We start from the raw sequence: 17,412 nt of genomic DNA, 5'->3' as shown, positions 1-17,412 counted from the left end.
AAAAAAAAAAAAAAAACTCCACTCTTAGGCTCATCTCAGGAATTACCAATCTGAAAACTCAGGGAATGCTTCAGATTGATTGGAAGGAGTCGAGGGGTGTTAGTTCAAGAAAAAGCAGGGATTAAATGCTCATTCGCATGATGTGAGGTGTATGACAAGAAAGCCAAAGTGAACATCTTAGTGCAACAGTTTCAGTTTTTACTTATAAGGATAATGCTATGATTTTCATCATAAAAAAAACAATGATGTGAAATGATTGATGCTTTTTGACTGTTATCTTTCCATGCACCCAGTGAGATGATGTTCTTTATATATATTTTTTTCCTCTTTCACATAATTTGCCATGCTATATGGAGAAAATGTTCCACTATTGTTGTATTTTTTTTCCTCTATAATCGTTGTAGATGGGTATATAGTAGAATATTGTAAAGGGACTGGGGTTAGTAGTGTATAATCCGGTGTTGTCTCATCTCAACACATCGATATTTGGTGTTTCAGACTATCAGTGCTTACGACAAAAAGAATGTGCGTTACAGATGACTTAACACTCGAAAATTGCTTCATACTCTGCTGTTGGTGTTCAAAGTTTGATGGTTGCATAATTGTTTTGAGCCAAATTTTATAAAAGGTTGAAAAAAGGTGCTGTGCTAAAAGTTTGATTTTTCTGCACACTTTTCCGTTTACGAGAACTGCAGTGCCAGTATGTCATCAAAGTGTCACACTGTAACTACTCACACTAAAACTGCTTACAGGAATTTCAACACCCACTAGGAAGGGTAACTGAAAGTGACACCAAGGAAGATTATTTCAGACAAACCTCTTCAACCCCTCAGTGGTGTGCTGTTGTGATTTTTATTGTCTGGCGTTGGGTTATGATAGCCTTTAAAGTTCAAGGACTTGAGAGACTGTGTGCTCAAGGCAACTCTTGAAGCTCATCAATGCATCCTGTAATACAGTAATGTTAACTTGTGCATTTAAAGGTACATCTTACTTGTGACCATCAGCCATTTAATTTGTGGTGCTGTATTTTATCAGGTACTGGCTACAGCTATTTTTAGAAAGTGATGAATGTATCAGTGTTTGTTGCCACAGAACTACACTTATCTTGATCTCAGGCAAATTCAATGGGAAGTTTGTCAATGATGAACAGCATGTAGGATTTTCAAAGTATTACTGTGATTATGTTTTCTATATTATATGTAAAGATCTGCTCCATTTCCTAATAAATATGTCAATATTCAGTTTTTTTTTTATGTCTTTTTACTACAGAGACCGTTTACAATCCAACCAAAAGACCTTTATGACTAAAATACTATAATTATTAACTTACCAAAACTTGGCAAAAGTAGCAGAAGCACAGTGTAAAAAGTTTTCCAATACATTTAAGACACTTGCATTTATTTAAATAGTGTCTCTCAGTTGAGCACTCAAAGTGTTTTCTGCTGCGTCATTCTCCCATGCACACATTCATACAGTGCTTTCTAACACTTGCTCCAATGGGTGAACTCTGGGTTTAGTATCTCGCCCAAGGACGCTTCAGCATGTGGTCGAGGAGTCATGGATGGATCTGTCAGCAACCTACAGTTCCACCTAAGCCACAGATACCCACAATTACTGAGGAAAACACATACTAGAAGATGCAATGTTTAACACTCAATGCAAAACTTGAGCGTTACATTGCACCGCTGTTGTTATTTTTTCCCTCATGTATCATGATGTATTACTCAATACAAGGGAAAAAAGAGTAATCATTTCCATATATCTATTTTTGGCATTTTCCTGAAGTGAAACACTGAGAAAAGCAACCAGTTCCTCATATTTGTCTCATTTAAAAGTTCCTTCATTCGGTCTTCCTGTAAACATGCGGCGGTCTTCCCGGATCCAGCAGGGGGCAGCTCTCTGTTTACATTTTCAATGACACAGCCTGATGACTACAGTCCAATATGGCGGTAGTATGAAGAGTGCAAGCTCAACACTGGCCATAAATTACAAATATTATTAAATAGTCGGGTTTATTTTGTTATACTTTCCAGCTTACTCGCGAGTAGCGATGTGGCCGCCGCTCCGTGCAGTGTGTCAGAGAGTTTGCAGAAGAAGCGTCGCCGCTGTTCTCTCAAAGTGTTTCAGGCACAGAGACGCTAACGTTTCACACTTCAGTCATTCGGCCGGACGCTCCGCACAAGCATGCGAGGCACTGATGTACAGAAACCACGGAGACCCTTCTCGAGTCGTTCAGTAAGAATACCTGGCTAAACAAAAAAAAAAAAAAAACACGTGTGTGTGTGTTTCTACGTTTCCGTGAGTGTGAAACTGCCACGGTTACTACGTGGACAGCCTCGTTCTGGACTTGCTTCCACAGTTCCGCTGCAAAGCTCAAAGTTTTCTCTTGTAAAACAAATATATGGCCTATTATGGTAAAATCTCACCTTTGTGAGCTGCCGCCTCCTCTTCTTCTTTTTGGAGATATGTGGCGGGGGAAGCAAACAGTCAGTCCGTTACCGCCACTAACCGGTGTGAAGTGCAAAAGAGCAGCAGTCAGAAAAAAAGAAGAAGGAAAACAAGCAATTACATTTGAACAGGAGGAAAGCCCCTTATTACTCTAGTCTGAGTTACAAAACATGGCTCGGTGCCAATGCATTCTTGATTTCTTTTCTGGAATATCTGTGAAACCTAATGTATTCATTAATTTTTTTTAATCAACAAACTCATATTTCATTTTTGACGTAGCAGAAAAATGCAAGCTTCTTAGGTATTTATTTTATATGTAAAGTTTATGGTCCAGCTACTTTTTTTATATTGTGTGTATGTGGGTCTTTGTGGTGTGCTTAATGCTTCTTTCTTCATGGTGTTTATCTGACCTGTCTTTATTCATTAATGCAAGTAGGTAGTTTTAACCTTGATGCACTGAGCTGGGATTGTGCTCCCAGTCTCACTGTATCCTAATTGCAAAGACAATAAAGACTTTCTGTTTTATTCTGTTTATAATCTAAAGAGAGCAAAGGGCCTTCCTCTGGTCCCCTACTCTCCCATAGGTTCAACTCTTCCATTGGATACTTGGCTATAGAGTCTGCTATGTTAAGTTAATTGATGATTTTAAATTGGCTGTGGATGAGAGGTAGTCAGGTGCATAGAATGAAACGCTGTGTGAATGAATGGGTAAATGCGACTTGTACTCCGAAGTTCTTTGACGGGTCGGTAAGGCCAGAAAAGTGCTACGTAGCTCAACCTGAGAAATGCCATTCAAGCCATCTTAAAACTTATTCTATACTTGAAAACAAACATCAGTAAACAACACAAGTGTGTTTAAAACCCAGTGGTAATCAACTCACAGTGATATAAAACAGAACAGGGAGTAGCATTAGGCACCTCGTTATAATGCTACTGGATCGTTTTCCCACAGGATACAGTTGATGAACTGTAGACACTTGTAGGGACGGACTGTGTCTGAGACAATATGTCATGCAAGCCTATATGAATAGTGATTTATTGAACAAAATTTTTTTTGGCAGGTTGGAGGATGTAGGTCTTCCTCCTTTAGGTGCAAAGGATATCCTGGTTAAAATGCTGGCTGCCCCAATCAACCCATCTGACATAAACATGATTCAAGGTACTTGATTTGTAAGACAGCAGGTTGCAGTCATTCAGCAGTGTGACATGATGATCGGTTCATAATCTGATGGCTTTTCTTTAGGCACTTATGCTATCGTGCCAGATCTCCCGGCTGTTGGTGGCAATGAAGGTGTGGCCCAGGTTGTAGAGGTGGGCAGCCAGGTGAAGTCCCTCAAAGCAGGAGACTGGGTGATTCCAAAAGATGCCGGTCTAGGTAGGTTACACTTTAAATAACACAAGTGACTCCACAGTTCTCATTATGAAATCCTAAGAGTTTTGTGCCATTGTGGTTGGGAGTGGGTTGCCTATCGCTCAGGAGGTGGACTTCCTCCTCAGGGTTGTCCACTAATTGCAATCGCTGGCCCCCTCTGCATGCCAAAATCTCCCTAGTAAACACACTGAGCCCGAAGTGGCTGGACAGCACCTTGCATGGTGTGTGAATTGATGAATGAAAGACATTTTAAAATGTTTCGCAGAACCACTCAGGTTGCAGACCATTTCTCTCATGTGAGCAGGAACATGGAGGACACGGGCAGTGTTACCTGAGGACGATCTTATCTCTGTACCAAATGACATTCCCCTGCTGTCTGCTGCCACACTTGGGGTGAATCCCTGCACTGCCTTCAGGATGCTCTCAGACTTTGAAGACCTCAAGCCAGGTAACAAAACCACGCACAGGGCCACAGTTATAGGCTTATTTCTCATCCTTGGATTACTTATAGAGGTGTAGACATACTACATTCCCAAAGCAGGTACTGGTTGAATTCCTTTTTCTTTTTTGCAGCCAAGCAGATGAGCCAATTTTTAATAATGTCACAACCAAGATTTTTTTTTTTTTGTTGATCAGGTGCAGAAAAATAACAATTTGAAATAAGACTTGAGGGTGCATCACTCGTGTGTGCATAGTTGTGGTCAGCATGTGACAGTTTCTCTCTGTCTGCTATCCTTTTAGGCGATTCTGTGATCCAGAACGCTGCCAACAGTGGAGTTGGACAGGCTGTCATACAGATTGCTGCTGCAAGAGGAATAAACACTATCAATGTTATAAGAGACAGGTGAACTCAGTTGTGAGGGGATATTTTTTTTTTTAGGGAGGGGACACTAGGGGAATTTTCTTGAACCCTAAGGGGATTTTTCAGCCTTCTGACTGTGATTAACTTCTTTACTGTGTCTTTGCTTTCAGACCAGAGTTCACGCAGCTCAGTTATAGGCTGAAGGCTATTGGAGCCAGTCATGTGATCAAAGAAGAGGCCCTGAGGAAGCCTGAGATTAAAGAACTCTTTAAGGTCTGTGGGACTAAAAACAGCGATAGAGATATGATCTTGCGGTTTTTCCTGTTGGTGAATGAACTGATTCAGTTTATGAATATGTTTTAAAGACTTGTCCAAAGCCCAAACTGGCATTAAATGGAGTTGGAGGCAAGAGTGCAACAGAACTTCTCCGTCATCTACAGTGAGGATGCTTAATAATCTCTGTCAGTATGATACAAAGTAGTTGCACTGCAGAGAGGGCAAAAAAAACCAAAACACAACTATATGTATTTTACATATTTCCTTTATTTATTTCAGAGTTGGTGGGTCAATGGTGACATATGGGGGAATGTCCAAACAGCCAGTTACTGTTCCTGTGGTAAGAAGAAACCTGCATTTGCCTTTTAATTTTTAATAAACAGTTTCACATACACTAGAGAGAAGAAGTAGATGTAGTTTAGTTGTGAGGGTGTTATTAACACTTTTCAACTACCCCTTAGTAAGAAAGCAGCTTGAATTGTTGCTTAAACTTTTTCCCCCATAAAGACGATATTTGACGGCCTCTGCTTTACACTTAATGACAAGGTTTGACACCTCAGTATTTATCAGTTTTTCTCAAATTGTGGAGCATGACCCACTGGTGGGGCGCAGCGTCGTGACACGTGGGGCGCAAACAACCTGGGGGAAAAGCCATGCGGAACAAATTTCGAACATCAGATTAGTTCTCACTGCAGAACAAGGAAATGTTAGCAGGTATGTTAGCACAGAAACTAGCAAAACTCCCCAGCTTCAGCATCTGCTGTGTACATAGAGCCATCGTGCTGCTGCCTCGCCACCGGATGTCACTTCACGTGGGGCGTGAAAAGATTTCGACTGGTGAAGTGGGGCATTACGGAAAAGCTTGAGAACTGCTGGTATATATCAATAAAAATTTGGTTTGATGACTATTAGAATAGGTCCTGTTTTTTTTCCAAGGGTAGTCATATTAAGTTGTATAGGCAGAGATCACCCTCACTAACCTCTAATGCACAGCTAGTCATTTTATTCTGGTCTGAAATATGAAAGAAACCACTCAGTTCAGAAAAGAGAAACAAGGGTCACCCCCTAGTAGGTGTCCAAGGGCGGAAGAGTTAAAGTTACATTTCACAAGTTTTTTTTTTTTTTGTTTTTTTTTTATTATTGTTGCCGCCCTCTGTAGAGTGCTCTTATTTTCAAAGATGTGAAGGTTCGAGGATTTTGGGTTACGCAGTGGAAGAGAGATCACTCTCAGGGTGAGTTGGCATGTAGTCGCCTGATTTGGTAATTAATCTAAAAAGACAAACATCTCCATATTTACTGGGATATTGTTTTTCATAGATGGACGGGCATTTAGAGCCATGCTGGATGAACTGTGCTCCCTCATCAAGCAGGGAATCCTGACGGCTCCCGCCTGCACTGAGGTGGGCCTGCAGGAGTATCGTGCTGCTCTGGATACTGCTATGCAGCCTTTTACTTCAAATAAACAGGTCCTGGTCATGTGACCTGGCTCATCTTATCAACTAACCACTAGACACTTAAGACCACTGCATGTATATTTTGGTGAAACTGTATAACTGTCACATTCTTGCTGATGTGACAACCAAATCTACATACTCAATAAAAGTGTCTTCACATAAGGCTCAAAGTCCAGTGTCCCTCATGTTCTGCAGTGACACTGTTGAGTGTTTACTGGCGGTGATCAAAGGCTCATTAAGTCATTATATAGAGATATGAGACACCAGGAGTTATCACAGTACAGTACACAGATAATACAACTTCATCTGTTAATATTTTTTTAGAACTGATTGATTTGCTTTAAAGTTGCATAGATAAAAGTAATGTTGATATTTATAGAAAATATAGAAAATAGCTTTGGCTATTCTTTCAGTTAATAACCATGCAATTTATACATTTGATTTCTGGATTTATGAAAAACTACAGTAGAGTTTACAGAAAGAAAAAAACATTTAACTTAAGTCTAAAGTTAGTTTATGGTAGTTAGCCTTTTGAGGCACAAGAATACTGTTTAGTTTTGAAATTAAGTTTTCAGCCATTACCCATAAATCAAGGTCAAGAGGCACAACAAAGATTACTGAAGCCAAAGGTTGCATTTTCCACAGTTTAATTATAATTATATTGGTGTAATGACTTGTTTCATTTATAGATATAATATAGCTGAAAGTATGAAAATGCATTAGTGTTAAATATTGAATGAGCAAAGATAGATGATGGATGGATGGCTGGACATTTAAAACAAATACTTGCTGCTACTTGATTTATCTCTTCGATTATAATTTTTAATAATAAATTTGATCGTATTTTGACACCAGAAAGATAAGGTGGAATTTGTAACATTACATAACTGTTGTAGCCAGTTGCAAAGTAGGAAGGGAAAGTTGGCAATGGGTCTTTCAGTGATGGATGATGCACATCACTGAATTAGATAATAATTAAAAAATTCTTTTTTTTAATATTTATAGATTCTGTGGGAGGAGGCATATATATTGTTTTAAGGGAAAAAAAACTCATACTGAATTCTAAAACAAAAATATTTTATATATTTAAAGATGTCTAGAAAGGATTTTTTCTGCATTATCACTGATAGTGAATATCATTACTCGCTGGCCACCACCAGACTTAGAGCCACAGAGAGGAGTGGAAGCAGGCCACCATAAATGAAAACTGCCCCTTCTTTAACCAGGCAGCGTTCATACCTGTCAAAGTCTACTTCTCGTGCCGCGCACACATGGTCAACACGGCAGTCGCTGTCACAATCCCTCAGATCATAGCTGACTGAGTTGAAATCATAGTACTTCTGCAGGTAGCAGTGATTATTAGCTATGAGCTCCAGAAGCTGGTGCATAGAGGCTGGAGAGGCATCCTGTACTCTGAACGTCTCTGTGAGGCGATACTCTTTCTCCCAGCGTCCTGTGGCTGCATTAGCGCGAGTAAGGTTCAGGTAGTAGGTCACCACATCCTGATTGAGAGAGAGGATGTGGTTTATAAATAGAAATCAGAACAATAAGATATTTCCAAAGGGTTCACATTCTCAATACAAATGCTTTATTATATAAGTTACATTAGCTCCTAATAAAGCTACTTCCAGCTGCTCCCTTGCCACAGGGGGTCACCACAGTGGGTATCGTCATATGTTTGATTTGGCAGAGTTTTACAGAAGATGCCGTTCTTGACACAACCCCAAAGGAGATTTGCGGCTCTGGCCAGAAATGAATCAGTGACCTTTTGCTTGTCAAGCAAATGTGTTAATCGCTACACCACCGGAAGCACCTAAAATAAACACCTAATTTAAAAAAAAATATCTATGACTTACTTTGACAAGCAGTGTTTCTGTATCATATTCAAAGACACGAATCCCAGGGTTGTTGGCTCCATCCACAACTCCAGGAAGGGTTGTTTTCCAAGGTGTGACACCGGGGCTGAGGAACATGGTACTAATAGGAAAACCTGTAGAAACACACAAGATATCACCTTTGACTGCAACAGTATTAACCCTTTATACATATCACAAGTTAATATTAAAACTTGATATGAGAGGAACATCACAGCTAAGTGATAAACAAGTACAACTAATACAAAACAATTTGGAATGATTAATATTACAGCAGCGCGGCCTACCCTCTGGGTTGTAAAACATGCGGAAGCTATCTGTATGATGATGGCCAAAGAACTGCCCTTTTATGACAGAGTGATGCTTCTCCACTAAATCCAAGTATTGCCTGTTGAATTTTGGTGTAAACCATTGCTTGCTTCTTTTCTTCTCAAAGAAACCTGGAGGAACATGGCCAATGATGTAAACCTGGCGGAGAAACCAATACAGAGTTAACCAAAATCGTCAAATTTAATTAAAAACCAGTGTCAGATTCTCCAGGCAGTGCCAAGTTAATGTCATTTACTTATACAGGGATTCATCCTGAATTACATCTTTTATTGAACTCTAGCCTCCACCATCCAAATTAGAGAATGTTGCAGCTTTTAAATTTAGCTCAACACAGACAAAAAAACAAAGATGCTTTGCCTTCTCTTTGTTGTTGGCCGCCTCTGTAAGAACCTCATCTGACCATCTATATTGGTCCGCTGGGTCTTCCATGTTCTGTGTCAACTTGTTCTGGTCATAATAGAGATTAGTGTTAAGGACCAGTATCCGGAAACCAGTCCTATTCACGAGCTTTTCTGTGTAGTATCCACCTGTGCAAGAGAAATGCAGAAAATGTGTTTTGAATCATAAGCTGATGTATGCATTCTTTGGAACATAATGGTGCATATATCTGTAACTACTAGAGGATGCTCTGTTCACCTTTTTTAAATGTTTCTTTTGACTTTGGATCCAACCAGTTCTGCCACATTTCTGCTATTCGGTCATACATAGAGTTTGGGGTTGCGGGAAGCTGACTCTTTGGGTGGTAATCATGGTTGCCCAGAGCTGAGTACACTTTCGTGTCTAAACAAGGGAATAATGTACATAAAAACAAAAAACATTATTAAATATAACTTTAAGCAGCAATGAGGGGGCCAAGAAGTGAGACGTGACAGTTGCTAGGAAACAATTTCTGAGAATAGCAAGGAAGAGGCGTTAAGATCTGCCAGCAAGTTACAGCGCCCCCCCAAAGGTGTAATAGTGTAAAATTCTTTGTGCACCCTCAAGGAGGGGTCCAAAAGCCTACTGACAAATTTGGTCTGGATAGGCCAAAGCATTGCAGAAATATAATTAATTGTTGCGGGCAAATACTTCTGCAAACCACAATGAAATGTGGTAACTTTTGTGAGGCTTGCTCTGAAGATGACATATACCAAGTTTCGTGAAAATCGGGCAAAATTTGCAAACTGTGAAAAAGTCAATTCAATTCAATTCGGCTCAATCAATTCAGTCAACTCGGCTGGATTCCCACGGTACCTCGATTTCCACAATCGACCTCACAGGTCACAAGGTTGCCCCAGTGGTGGCGTTTGTGTGCTCAGGGTAGTGGCACCATAACTTGGAAAATGATGATGAACCTGAGGAAGTGTGCCAGATTTCACAACTTTTGACCAGACGGTCCTAGGGGCTGCTTTAGACTCCCATTAGAAAGGAAAAAAAAGTTGTTGATGATGATGATATAAGAAGAAGAAAACCAACAACCCCTAGCCTTGCTGCTTAGCCTCCAAATAAGAAGTAATAAATCATTAACACGATTGTAATGTTGACCTCGGATGTTTTCTAATTTTGCACTTACTTGGAAACACTTTATCTATGATGTGAGTGAGGTTGCTGATAATGTCGAGCACTGCCTCTTCTCCCAGATCCTCATTGGGAACATGTGGTGTGTCATCACTGAGAAATAGAACAGTAAACTGTTTCAGGATTAATTGTAGTTAACCAGCATGCTGGTAAGCATGATGACTGAAGACAAGCATTTGTTTCCCCAGCCATGATCTTAAGACTTAACACTGTCCAGCTATAGTCATAAAAAAGTAGCACACCCAGTCCATACGATGAAGTCCGGGTCTGGTAGAATACTCTTCATTGCATACACAGAGGAGTTGATAAGGTGCCATGGCGAGTCACAAACATATTCTCCAAATTTACCAGCACTGGCTGCAGGTCGTTTGCCGCTGGATGCGCACACCAATTCAGGATTATTGCTCAGTTTGTACGTTGGGTCCCAGTGGAGATCCGTGATATGCCAGAAGTTCCCTGTATAAGAAGGATGTGTGATGGGGCGCACCGCAAGCGCTGAAGATATATATATATATGTGATATATTCGCTGCTTACCTGATAGCGCAAGGGTCTCTTTAAAAAGCAAGCAAGACAGAAGCAACCTTACTGCCGACATGTCGAAGTCTTTGAGAGAAGGAAACATCAGACAAAAGTCAAGGCGTGATTTGAAAGGTAAGCTGTAAGTCTATAAAAGGCAAGTCAAGATAAGATACAGCTGTTCATGACGCGTCTAAGGCTTGAAGGTTGGCCATAATAATTCAGATGGGACTGTTTGATTCCCTGTGGAAACGTGATACTTCACTTTTGGTAAAGAAGTTCAAAAGCCAGGTTGCATTTTTCTGAATTAAAAGGAGAAGTTTATGGAGACGTCTGCAGCACAACTACTGTAGTATTAGCATGTATTGTTGCCTGTGATGCGCAAAAGAACGAGAGAAGATCAGTTTCACAGAATAAAGCGACAGACAGTTGAGAAAGACACTCTGATCCGGGTAGCTAGTTAAATTCCTGCATGCAGGCTACGCCTACACTATTTTTATGTGGACTAAAGATAAATTTAGCAGGCCTGCTTTTACAGTTACCTTCTTTGGGCATGCACTGTATAAGAATGTAATAAACGTACGTACATTCATAGCACAAACAGTATATATACCTGCATATTATTTAAAAAAAAAAATCCACGTGTGAATGTTTTCAGTCACACTGATTTCACTGGCGTTCATGATGCCTTCACGTGATACTCGTATTTCCCAAAATCGATAGTCTGAGTTTTAACTGCAGGGAATCTGCCTCTCAAATTGTTGATGCAAATAAATAGTTTTCTTAATGCATTATTTATTTATTATATTCATTTATTTAATCTTACAAAAAGCGAAATTTTAGCAAAGTGTTTCTAAAAGGAGATAATAATCGTATTTACTCACTGAAAATTATGGTTATTATTATCATACACGCATTAACTTTAAACTTCGTGTAATGCTGAGTATTTCCGACAGCGCGTAAAGGTAACCTTCTTACGCAGTTCAAAATTTTCCCCGGGCTTTCTCTTTCAGGCAGTTGTAAATCCCGGGCTGTGTACTGCGTCGTTAAGCCAGAATAGCCCATATTATATACATTAAAGAGTCGTTTAGGACCATAGTTTATGTGAATTAGTCAATCTTGGCAATAGATTGAGAACGACAGCCTGACAAGCAAAAACTAGGGCTGAATTATTGACCTGCGTCATTGCAGATTTCGCGGGAGTTTCGCTCTGCGCCTGCGCTGTACGTTGAGTTTAGCGCGCCGGATTAAACAAGGAAGAAGACCACAGAAGTACCTGCGGCTGCAGACGTTACTTCATAGTTTCAGTAACATTTTACACCTGGTTTTATTAACTTAAACACACACTGGCAGCATGTGGAATCAGGGTAAGTTGCATTTCCAAACTGCTGTATTTATAAAGCAGCCAGGTGGGCTCGGTGACGCTGCGTGGTTTTGGCTCAAGTCAGTAAACCTCTTTGTTATTGTGTGCTGTATGTGAGTAAATGTGGATTAAATAAGGATCATATTAAATAAACGATTCCAATGACATCTTTTCTACATACCGTTTTGTGTCTTTATGCTTTTCCAGGAGGCTATAGTGAGTCCAGTATGGCTGGGGGTTACACTCAGTCTCCAGGAGGATTTGCGTCACCAGCCTTATCCCAGGGGGGAGAGAAAAAAGGGGTCTGCACTTACATCTCCACTTAAAAAGTCGCTAATATGCACTAAAGACATGACACAGACAGAAAGCTGTAAAATAGTGCTGAAAATCAGCAACAACATACCTTCATTTGCAGTTATTTTAGTTCAGTTTAATTCTATAGTCTGTATAGTGATGGAAGCACAAATTGACTGGCCTTTGATGCACAGCCGTCAACCTGTTTGTGTTTTGCTGTATGTCTTTCCAGAGAACCCGTGCCAACCAAATAATCCCCTGCACAGTGTCTCAGCTGATGTCTGCCTCTCAGGCAGATGAGTCATTCAGAGTAGGAGATGTGGAAATTGCCCAGGTAAGCCAAACCATTGTTTGTTGTTTAGTTATTTTACTAACCAGCTACTTATTTCAGGTCTGAAGTAGATTAGTTAAACTGCTCTGCAATAAAGACTATATGCAGAATGTCTCCATAATTTGTGGCTGTGTTGGGTTATGAGCCCACTATTTTAACCTAGGTACTAAATTAGAAAACATTTTTTATGTCACAGCATTTTGCAGCTTGGCTGTAATAACCATGTAGTCATTAACATTTCCATATTCTAATGTTTGATAACAGTTGTGGTCTGTGTCATAGGTCACAATTGTGGGGGTCATCAGAAGCACAGATAAATCTATGACCAACATCCAGTACAAGGTCGATGACATGACAGCTGCTCCAATGGATGTGAAGCAGTGGGTGGACACAGAGGTAAGTTGTGGTGGAGGTTGGGGAGATTTAAATCATGCAAACTCAAGTCTGTCCTGAGAGATGAGGTGATTTTCTGTAAATAAAATCCTTTACATGGAGGGAAAATTACTAAACTATCATTTCTGGTCAGCAATAAATTTCTCTTCTAACTAGAAGTCCAGTAGAAAAGGGCAGCTATCTGTCCAGGCCAATCCCCTGTTCCAAAACTTTCAGGAAAGTGAGCTGGATATACACCAAAAATTTAATGCTCTCTTCCTTTGCCCATGTTCCAACTTTTCACCAAGTCCAACATGGTAGAGGAATCTTAGAAAAACAGGAAAACACATTAAAAATCATTAAACTGACACTTAGAGCAGCAATTATGTGTGTGTGTGTGTGTGTGTTATTTATTTATTTATTTTTTTTATTTTATTTATACAGGACCCCAGTGTGGACAGCACTGTCCTGCCCCCAGGAACATACGTCAAAGTATCTGGTAATCTGCGCTCCTTTCAGGTGAGTTTACAATCTGCCACTGATAAATATTGGGCCCGGGCCTTCTGTCTTGTGCCGGGTTGCTGTTGTGGCATTCCTCAAAGTCAGTTGGCCGCTTTTCACAGTCAGACTCGTCCTCCTACACCTGTGACTGCAGCTGGTGGTTGTAGTCCTTATTCTGTTCTGGAAGGACACCCTAAGCTGAAGCTGCAGCAGGTGGAGTAATGGCTCATGTGCTGCTCCGCCGAGCTCACAGAAACAGAAGAGCAGAACAAGGATCAAAAAATTGGAGTTCCAATCACTGGATGAAACTCACCGACAGCTGATATTGCTTAATTATTTGTCAGATTTATTGGAAAATTAACTTAAGATAAAAATACGTTTGCATGCACATACCCATCTCCTCCACAAAGAGAGACAGTGAATTAATAGGAAAGAGTTAATTAATGGGAAACACTGCAAACCTTTGCACAGTACCCAGACTCAAATAGGAACTTTGCATCATGATTTGTTGAAAGGCTACATGACAGTGTAAAAATTTTAAGCAGATGTATCATTTCATGCATATTCATTTTTGACTATTTGATATTTAGTGTTATTCACATTTAAACACTTTTTTGATACTTGTAGTCCTGTGAACTGGAGGTCTCCGTGCCGTCTGGAAATTACACGAAAACCATTTAGGGGATTTTTTTCAAAAGTTGAGATTGGTGTTCTGATTGAGTATCTGGGGGCGCCAGCGTTTTCCATCTTCTTACTGGAACTATGAATGTCCTCAGGACTTCAGGATCTCCGTGACCCTATTTTTTATATATATATATATAAACACACACACACACACACACACTTAGACTCTATTAAAGAAGACTTTTGGACACTGACCAACAAAGATTTGTTTTGTCTCTTGAAAAATTTGAAGTGTATTTTTGCCAAGAGAAGGACGTGCTTATCTTCCCCAACATTTGATTCGCTTTAATTCTTCTGTGAATTCATGTGCATCTAAAGCAACGTGTGTATTTCTGTTTTCTCAGAATCACAGGTCTCTTGTAGCGTTCAGCGTCAGGCCCCTGGAGGACATGAATGAGATCACTTCACATATGCTGGAGGTTGTGCACGCACACATGGCGCTCAGCAGACCTCAACATATGGTGAGAAAGTTTGCACATACACCACAGCCTTAAATGGCAGTCAGACGTGACATGGAGAAGTTGAGATGGGTACCATGAATACCACTTCTGTTTAAGATTGCGTTGTTTAGGTGAATACTAAGAATCTTTCATTTTCTATTGAGCTGAATGACAGCACTCTAATTGCAGTGTCAGGGTGAACTGATGCTGATCCAAACACATGATTTCAGTGAATGCGTTCAACAGAGCTTTAATATAACGGAGCAAGTAATAACAGCCAAGCCTAGACAGCAAGCCTGGCTTCTAAAGCTTCACTATTTTATTTATTTATTAAAACCATGATTTTGACAGTTGTGAATTTTGCAACAGTTTCTACAGTGATTGTTTTGTTAGAAACAGTTGCAGTCAATATAAAAACACAGCACCAGTAAATGTAAACAACGGTATTCTTAAAATTACGTTTTCTAGAACATTATGACTTCCGCAGCACTCAGATTCAATATGTGCCACTTTGTTATACTGCAGATGTATTTTTCCATAAAGAACATAGTCGGCCTTGATAGCAGGCCTGTTTATACATGGATTTAACATACATCAGTCCCTGTATAACTCGGTAAGCTACCAGAACCTGAGGTCAAACCCAGACCCTTACTGCCCCATGATTAACTAAATAGGCTGAACATTCACCTTGTTGCCATATTTTTATATATATGTATCTTTGAGTATGTGTTGTATGATATTTGGGATATATATAATGTTGAAAATGTGCGGTTTCTTTCTGTTTCAGTCAGGCGCCGGAGGAGGAATGAGCGGTAAGATCGAACCCATGTCACGGCCCACCATGGGAAGCATGGAAGGGAACGTAGGAGGCTATGCAGGCGCCAGCGACATGACCAATAATGGGTTAAGTGCAAACCAGAATCAGGTGAGCCTAAATAAGTGGTACAAAAATTTCCCCGTTCTTAACTACCAGCAATGAGCTTTAAAGAGCCGTACGCTGCAGCCTTGATTCATGGGAGCTTTATTGTTTATTACAAATGAATGTAAAAAAAAAAAGACAGTGACGACATATTTTTATTTAAGTAACCCCAAACAGTGATTACTGTCCTGTACGTCCTATCTTTGACTCTTTCGTGTGAACTGTATAAAAGGTTTAGTGTTTAAAAAAAAAAAAAAAGAGAAGTCAATAGACTTTCTTTTCTGTGTGTGTGTGTGTGTGTGTGTGTGTGTGTGTGTGTGTGTGTGTGTGTGTGTGTGTGTGTGTGTGTGTGTGTGTGTGTGTGTGTGTGTGTGTGTGTGTGTGTGTGTGTGTGGTTAATATGTCTGCTTTTCTCTCCCAAGGTGCTGTGTTTGATAAGGAGCTGTCCAGACCAGCAGGGTATTAGCATTCACGAACTAAAGAAGAGACTTGGCAGCATGAGTATGATGGTGATAAAGTAAGAGAAATTCTGCTTTAAGCTTTTTAAGAGGGATAAATCAACACAAACTGACTTTTAATTATACGTTTTTTTTTTTTTTGACTGAATTTTGGCATTAATCAGTGACTGTTGGAACTGTCGAAAATCTTTTGCCAATGCTGAAACACTGAGCATGAAATCAAGAGACATACAAAGCTATATCAGCTTGAACAACGTCCCTTTATGCAGGGCTTGCACACCTCAATAAAAAGCAATCATTAAAATGAAAGAGATCCATGCACAAAATTGCAACAGTGGGTTTTCCTAATAACTTAAGATTTTGTAACGAAGTCCGACTACAGAATGACTAGCTCTCAGAATCAAATGAAACTCTCAAACCCTCTGATCTGATGGACAGCACAGTGATCTTAGTCTGAAGAGCACTCTGTGGAGGTGCCACAGTGTTAAAACAGAAGCCTGGAATTCTAAGAAAAGACGTTAACTCTGCTAAAGCGTTTTTACCAGGTCAAAGGTTTGTTTTAGCTCGTTTCTGGTAGAAAGTTAACTTCGATGTGTTTTAACAAGCTGGTGTCATTGTGTGAAAAACATGTTGCACTCAAAATGCTTTAGCTCAGCTTTATAATATAAATTGCTGTATTCTAAAATTGCTTGCTGTGTATAAGCATAGTGATGTCAAGGTCTCAGAGGTTCCCCATTCTTCTTCCTCATCTTATTATGAGTCAAGATCACATTTTCTTTGTCCTTCAAGGCTCAGTTTTTCCCACCACACACAAGCTTTTAGTTTTGATGCAAGTTTTTAGCAGACATGGAGACAAAGGTAATAGAAAGTGAGGTTTTTTTCCTGAAAACTGAGGGCAGTTAACAATTATTAGTTTTTTTTTTGTTGTTTTTTTTTGAAAAAAGTATTCATTTTAGTGTACAAGAAATGACTTGTCCACCTTGTACTCAGTTTTATTATGAAGTTCTTTTTTTCATGATATACAAATTGTTATTTATTAAAAAACTTTCTATTTTTTAAACAGAAAATATGGGATTTTTTTTTAAATATTTGAGTTTAACATTTGTTTGCCTGAAAGCACTTTTAAAAATACTGTTTATTTTTGCTTTGGCAGGCAAGCAGTGGAGTTCCTGAGCAACGAAGGTCATATCTTTTCCACCATTGACGAAGATCACTACAAGTCAACCGACAGTGACGATTAGACTAATACAACTCGGTGGCATCGGTGGGATTACACATTCGAAGTTGAGCTGAAAAAAAATTAGTTTGGCATTTCTTACTGGAAGCTCTCACCTAAGTTACGACCTTTCTGAATCTACGATGCCGCAGAAATGTGTGAAATCCTGTGAGTCCGTAACAGCGCTGTGGTTGATGTTTGTTG

General features: G+C 39.7%; 3 protein-coding genes across 5 annotated transcripts; 2 read left to right on the top strand and 1 right to left on the bottom strand.

Moving 5' to 3' along the window:
* The first annotated feature begins 1,924 nt into the window (after positions 1-1,924).
* mecr (mitochondrial trans-2-enoyl-CoA reductase) lies at positions 1,925-6,514 on the top strand. The gene is made up of 10 exons (XM_030749957.1): positions 1,925-2,235; positions 3,510-3,607; positions 3,692-3,823; positions 4,125-4,268; positions 4,562-4,664; positions 4,793-4,895; positions 4,988-5,061; positions 5,178-5,238; positions 6,058-6,130; positions 6,216-6,514. The coding sequence occupies exons 1-10, from the start codon at positions 2,051-2,053 to the stop codon at positions 6,377-6,379; spliced, it is 1,137 nt and encodes a 378-aa protein (XP_030605817.1). The 5' UTR covers positions 1,925-2,050; the 3' UTR covers positions 6,380-6,514.
* Positions 6,385-12,331, bottom strand: smpdl3b (sphingomyelin phosphodiesterase acid like 3B). 3 transcript variants are annotated; one of them, XM_030749956.1, is made up of 9 exons: positions 12,175-12,331; positions 10,649-10,717; positions 10,356-10,569; positions 10,109-10,206; positions 9,193-9,336; positions 8,914-9,083; positions 8,514-8,694; positions 8,209-8,342; positions 6,385-7,854 (listed from the first exon to the last, which is right to left on the bottom strand). In XM_030749956.1, exons 2-9 carry the CDS (start codon positions 10,707-10,709, stop codon positions 7,492-7,494), a joined length of 1,365 nt encoding a protein of 454 aa, XP_030605816.1. In that variant the 5' UTR covers positions 10,710-10,717; positions 12,175-12,331; the 3' UTR covers positions 6,385-7,491. The 3 variants fall into 3 exon arrangements, with proteins under 3 accessions (XP_030605816.1, XP_030605815.1, XP_030605814.1); XM_030749955.1 differs by lacking the exon at positions 12,175-12,331 and adding an exon at positions 11,244-11,325; XM_030749954.1 differs by lacking the exon at positions 12,175-12,331 and having other exon boundaries at positions 10,649-10,736.
* Positions 11,838-17,283, top strand: rpa2 (replication protein A2). Its single transcript, XM_030749958.1, has 9 exons — positions 11,838-11,997; positions 12,201-12,295; positions 12,520-12,621; positions 12,901-13,014; positions 13,435-13,509; positions 14,520-14,636; positions 15,403-15,540; positions 15,957-16,051; positions 17,146-17,283. Exons 1-9 carry the CDS (start codon positions 11,985-11,987, stop codon positions 17,231-17,233), a joined length of 837 nt encoding a protein of 278 aa, XP_030605818.1. The 5' UTR covers positions 11,838-11,984; the 3' UTR covers positions 17,234-17,283.
* Positions 17,284-17,412: the final 129 nt, after the last annotated feature.

This window comes from Archocentrus centrarchus, chromosome 16 (genome assembly GCF_007364275.1).
Source record: "Archocentrus centrarchus isolate MPI-CPG fArcCen1 chromosome 16, fArcCen1, whole genome shotgun sequence".
Taxonomy (NCBI): domain Eukaryota; kingdom Metazoa; phylum Chordata; class Actinopteri; order Cichliformes; family Cichlidae; genus Archocentrus; species Archocentrus centrarchus.
Note: the sequence above shows the minus strand (reverse complement) of the source record. Positions and strands in the feature narration are given on the sequence as shown.

What these genes read in the sequence shown, in the direction of transcription:
- mecr (XM_030749957.1), top strand. Translation starts at nt 2,051, where the DNA reads ATGTGGCCGCCGCTCCGTGCAGTGTGTCAGAGAGTTTGCAGAAGAAGC. An exon ending in ATCAATGTTATAAGAGACAG is followed by an intron (nt 4,665 to 4,792) that starts GTGAACTCAGTT and finishes CTTTGCTTTCAG; the next exon opens with ACCAGAGTTCACGCAGCTCA. An exon ending in AGATTAAAGAACTCTTTAAG is followed by an intron (nt 4,896 to 4,987) that starts GTCTGTGGGACT and finishes TATGTTTTAAAG; the next exon opens with ACTTGTCCAAAGCCCAAACT.
- smpdl3b (XM_030749954.1), bottom strand. Translation starts at nt 10,736, where the DNA reads ATGTTTCCTTCTCTCAAAGACTTCGACATGTCGGCAGTAAGGTTGCTT. An exon ending in CATAGATAAAGTGTTTCCAA is followed by an intron (nt 9,337 to 10,108) that starts GTAAGTGCAAAA and finishes TCCCTTGTTTAG; the next exon opens with ACACGAAAGTGTACTCAGCT. An exon ending in CAGAAACACTGCTTGTCAAA is followed by an intron (nt 7,855 to 8,208) that starts GTAAGTCATAGA and finishes TCTCTCAATCAG; the next exon opens with GATGTGGTGACCTACTACCT.
- rpa2 (XM_030749958.1), top strand. An exon ending in AGGGGGGAGAGAAAAAAGGG is followed by an intron (nt 12,296 to 12,519) that starts GTCTGCACTTAC and finishes ATGTCTTTCCAG; the next exon opens with AGAACCCGTGCCAACCAAAT. An exon ending in GAGATGTGGAAATTGCCCAG is followed by an intron (nt 12,622 to 12,900) that starts GTAAGCCAAACC and finishes TCTGTGTCATAG; the next exon opens with GTCACAATTGTGGGGGTCAT.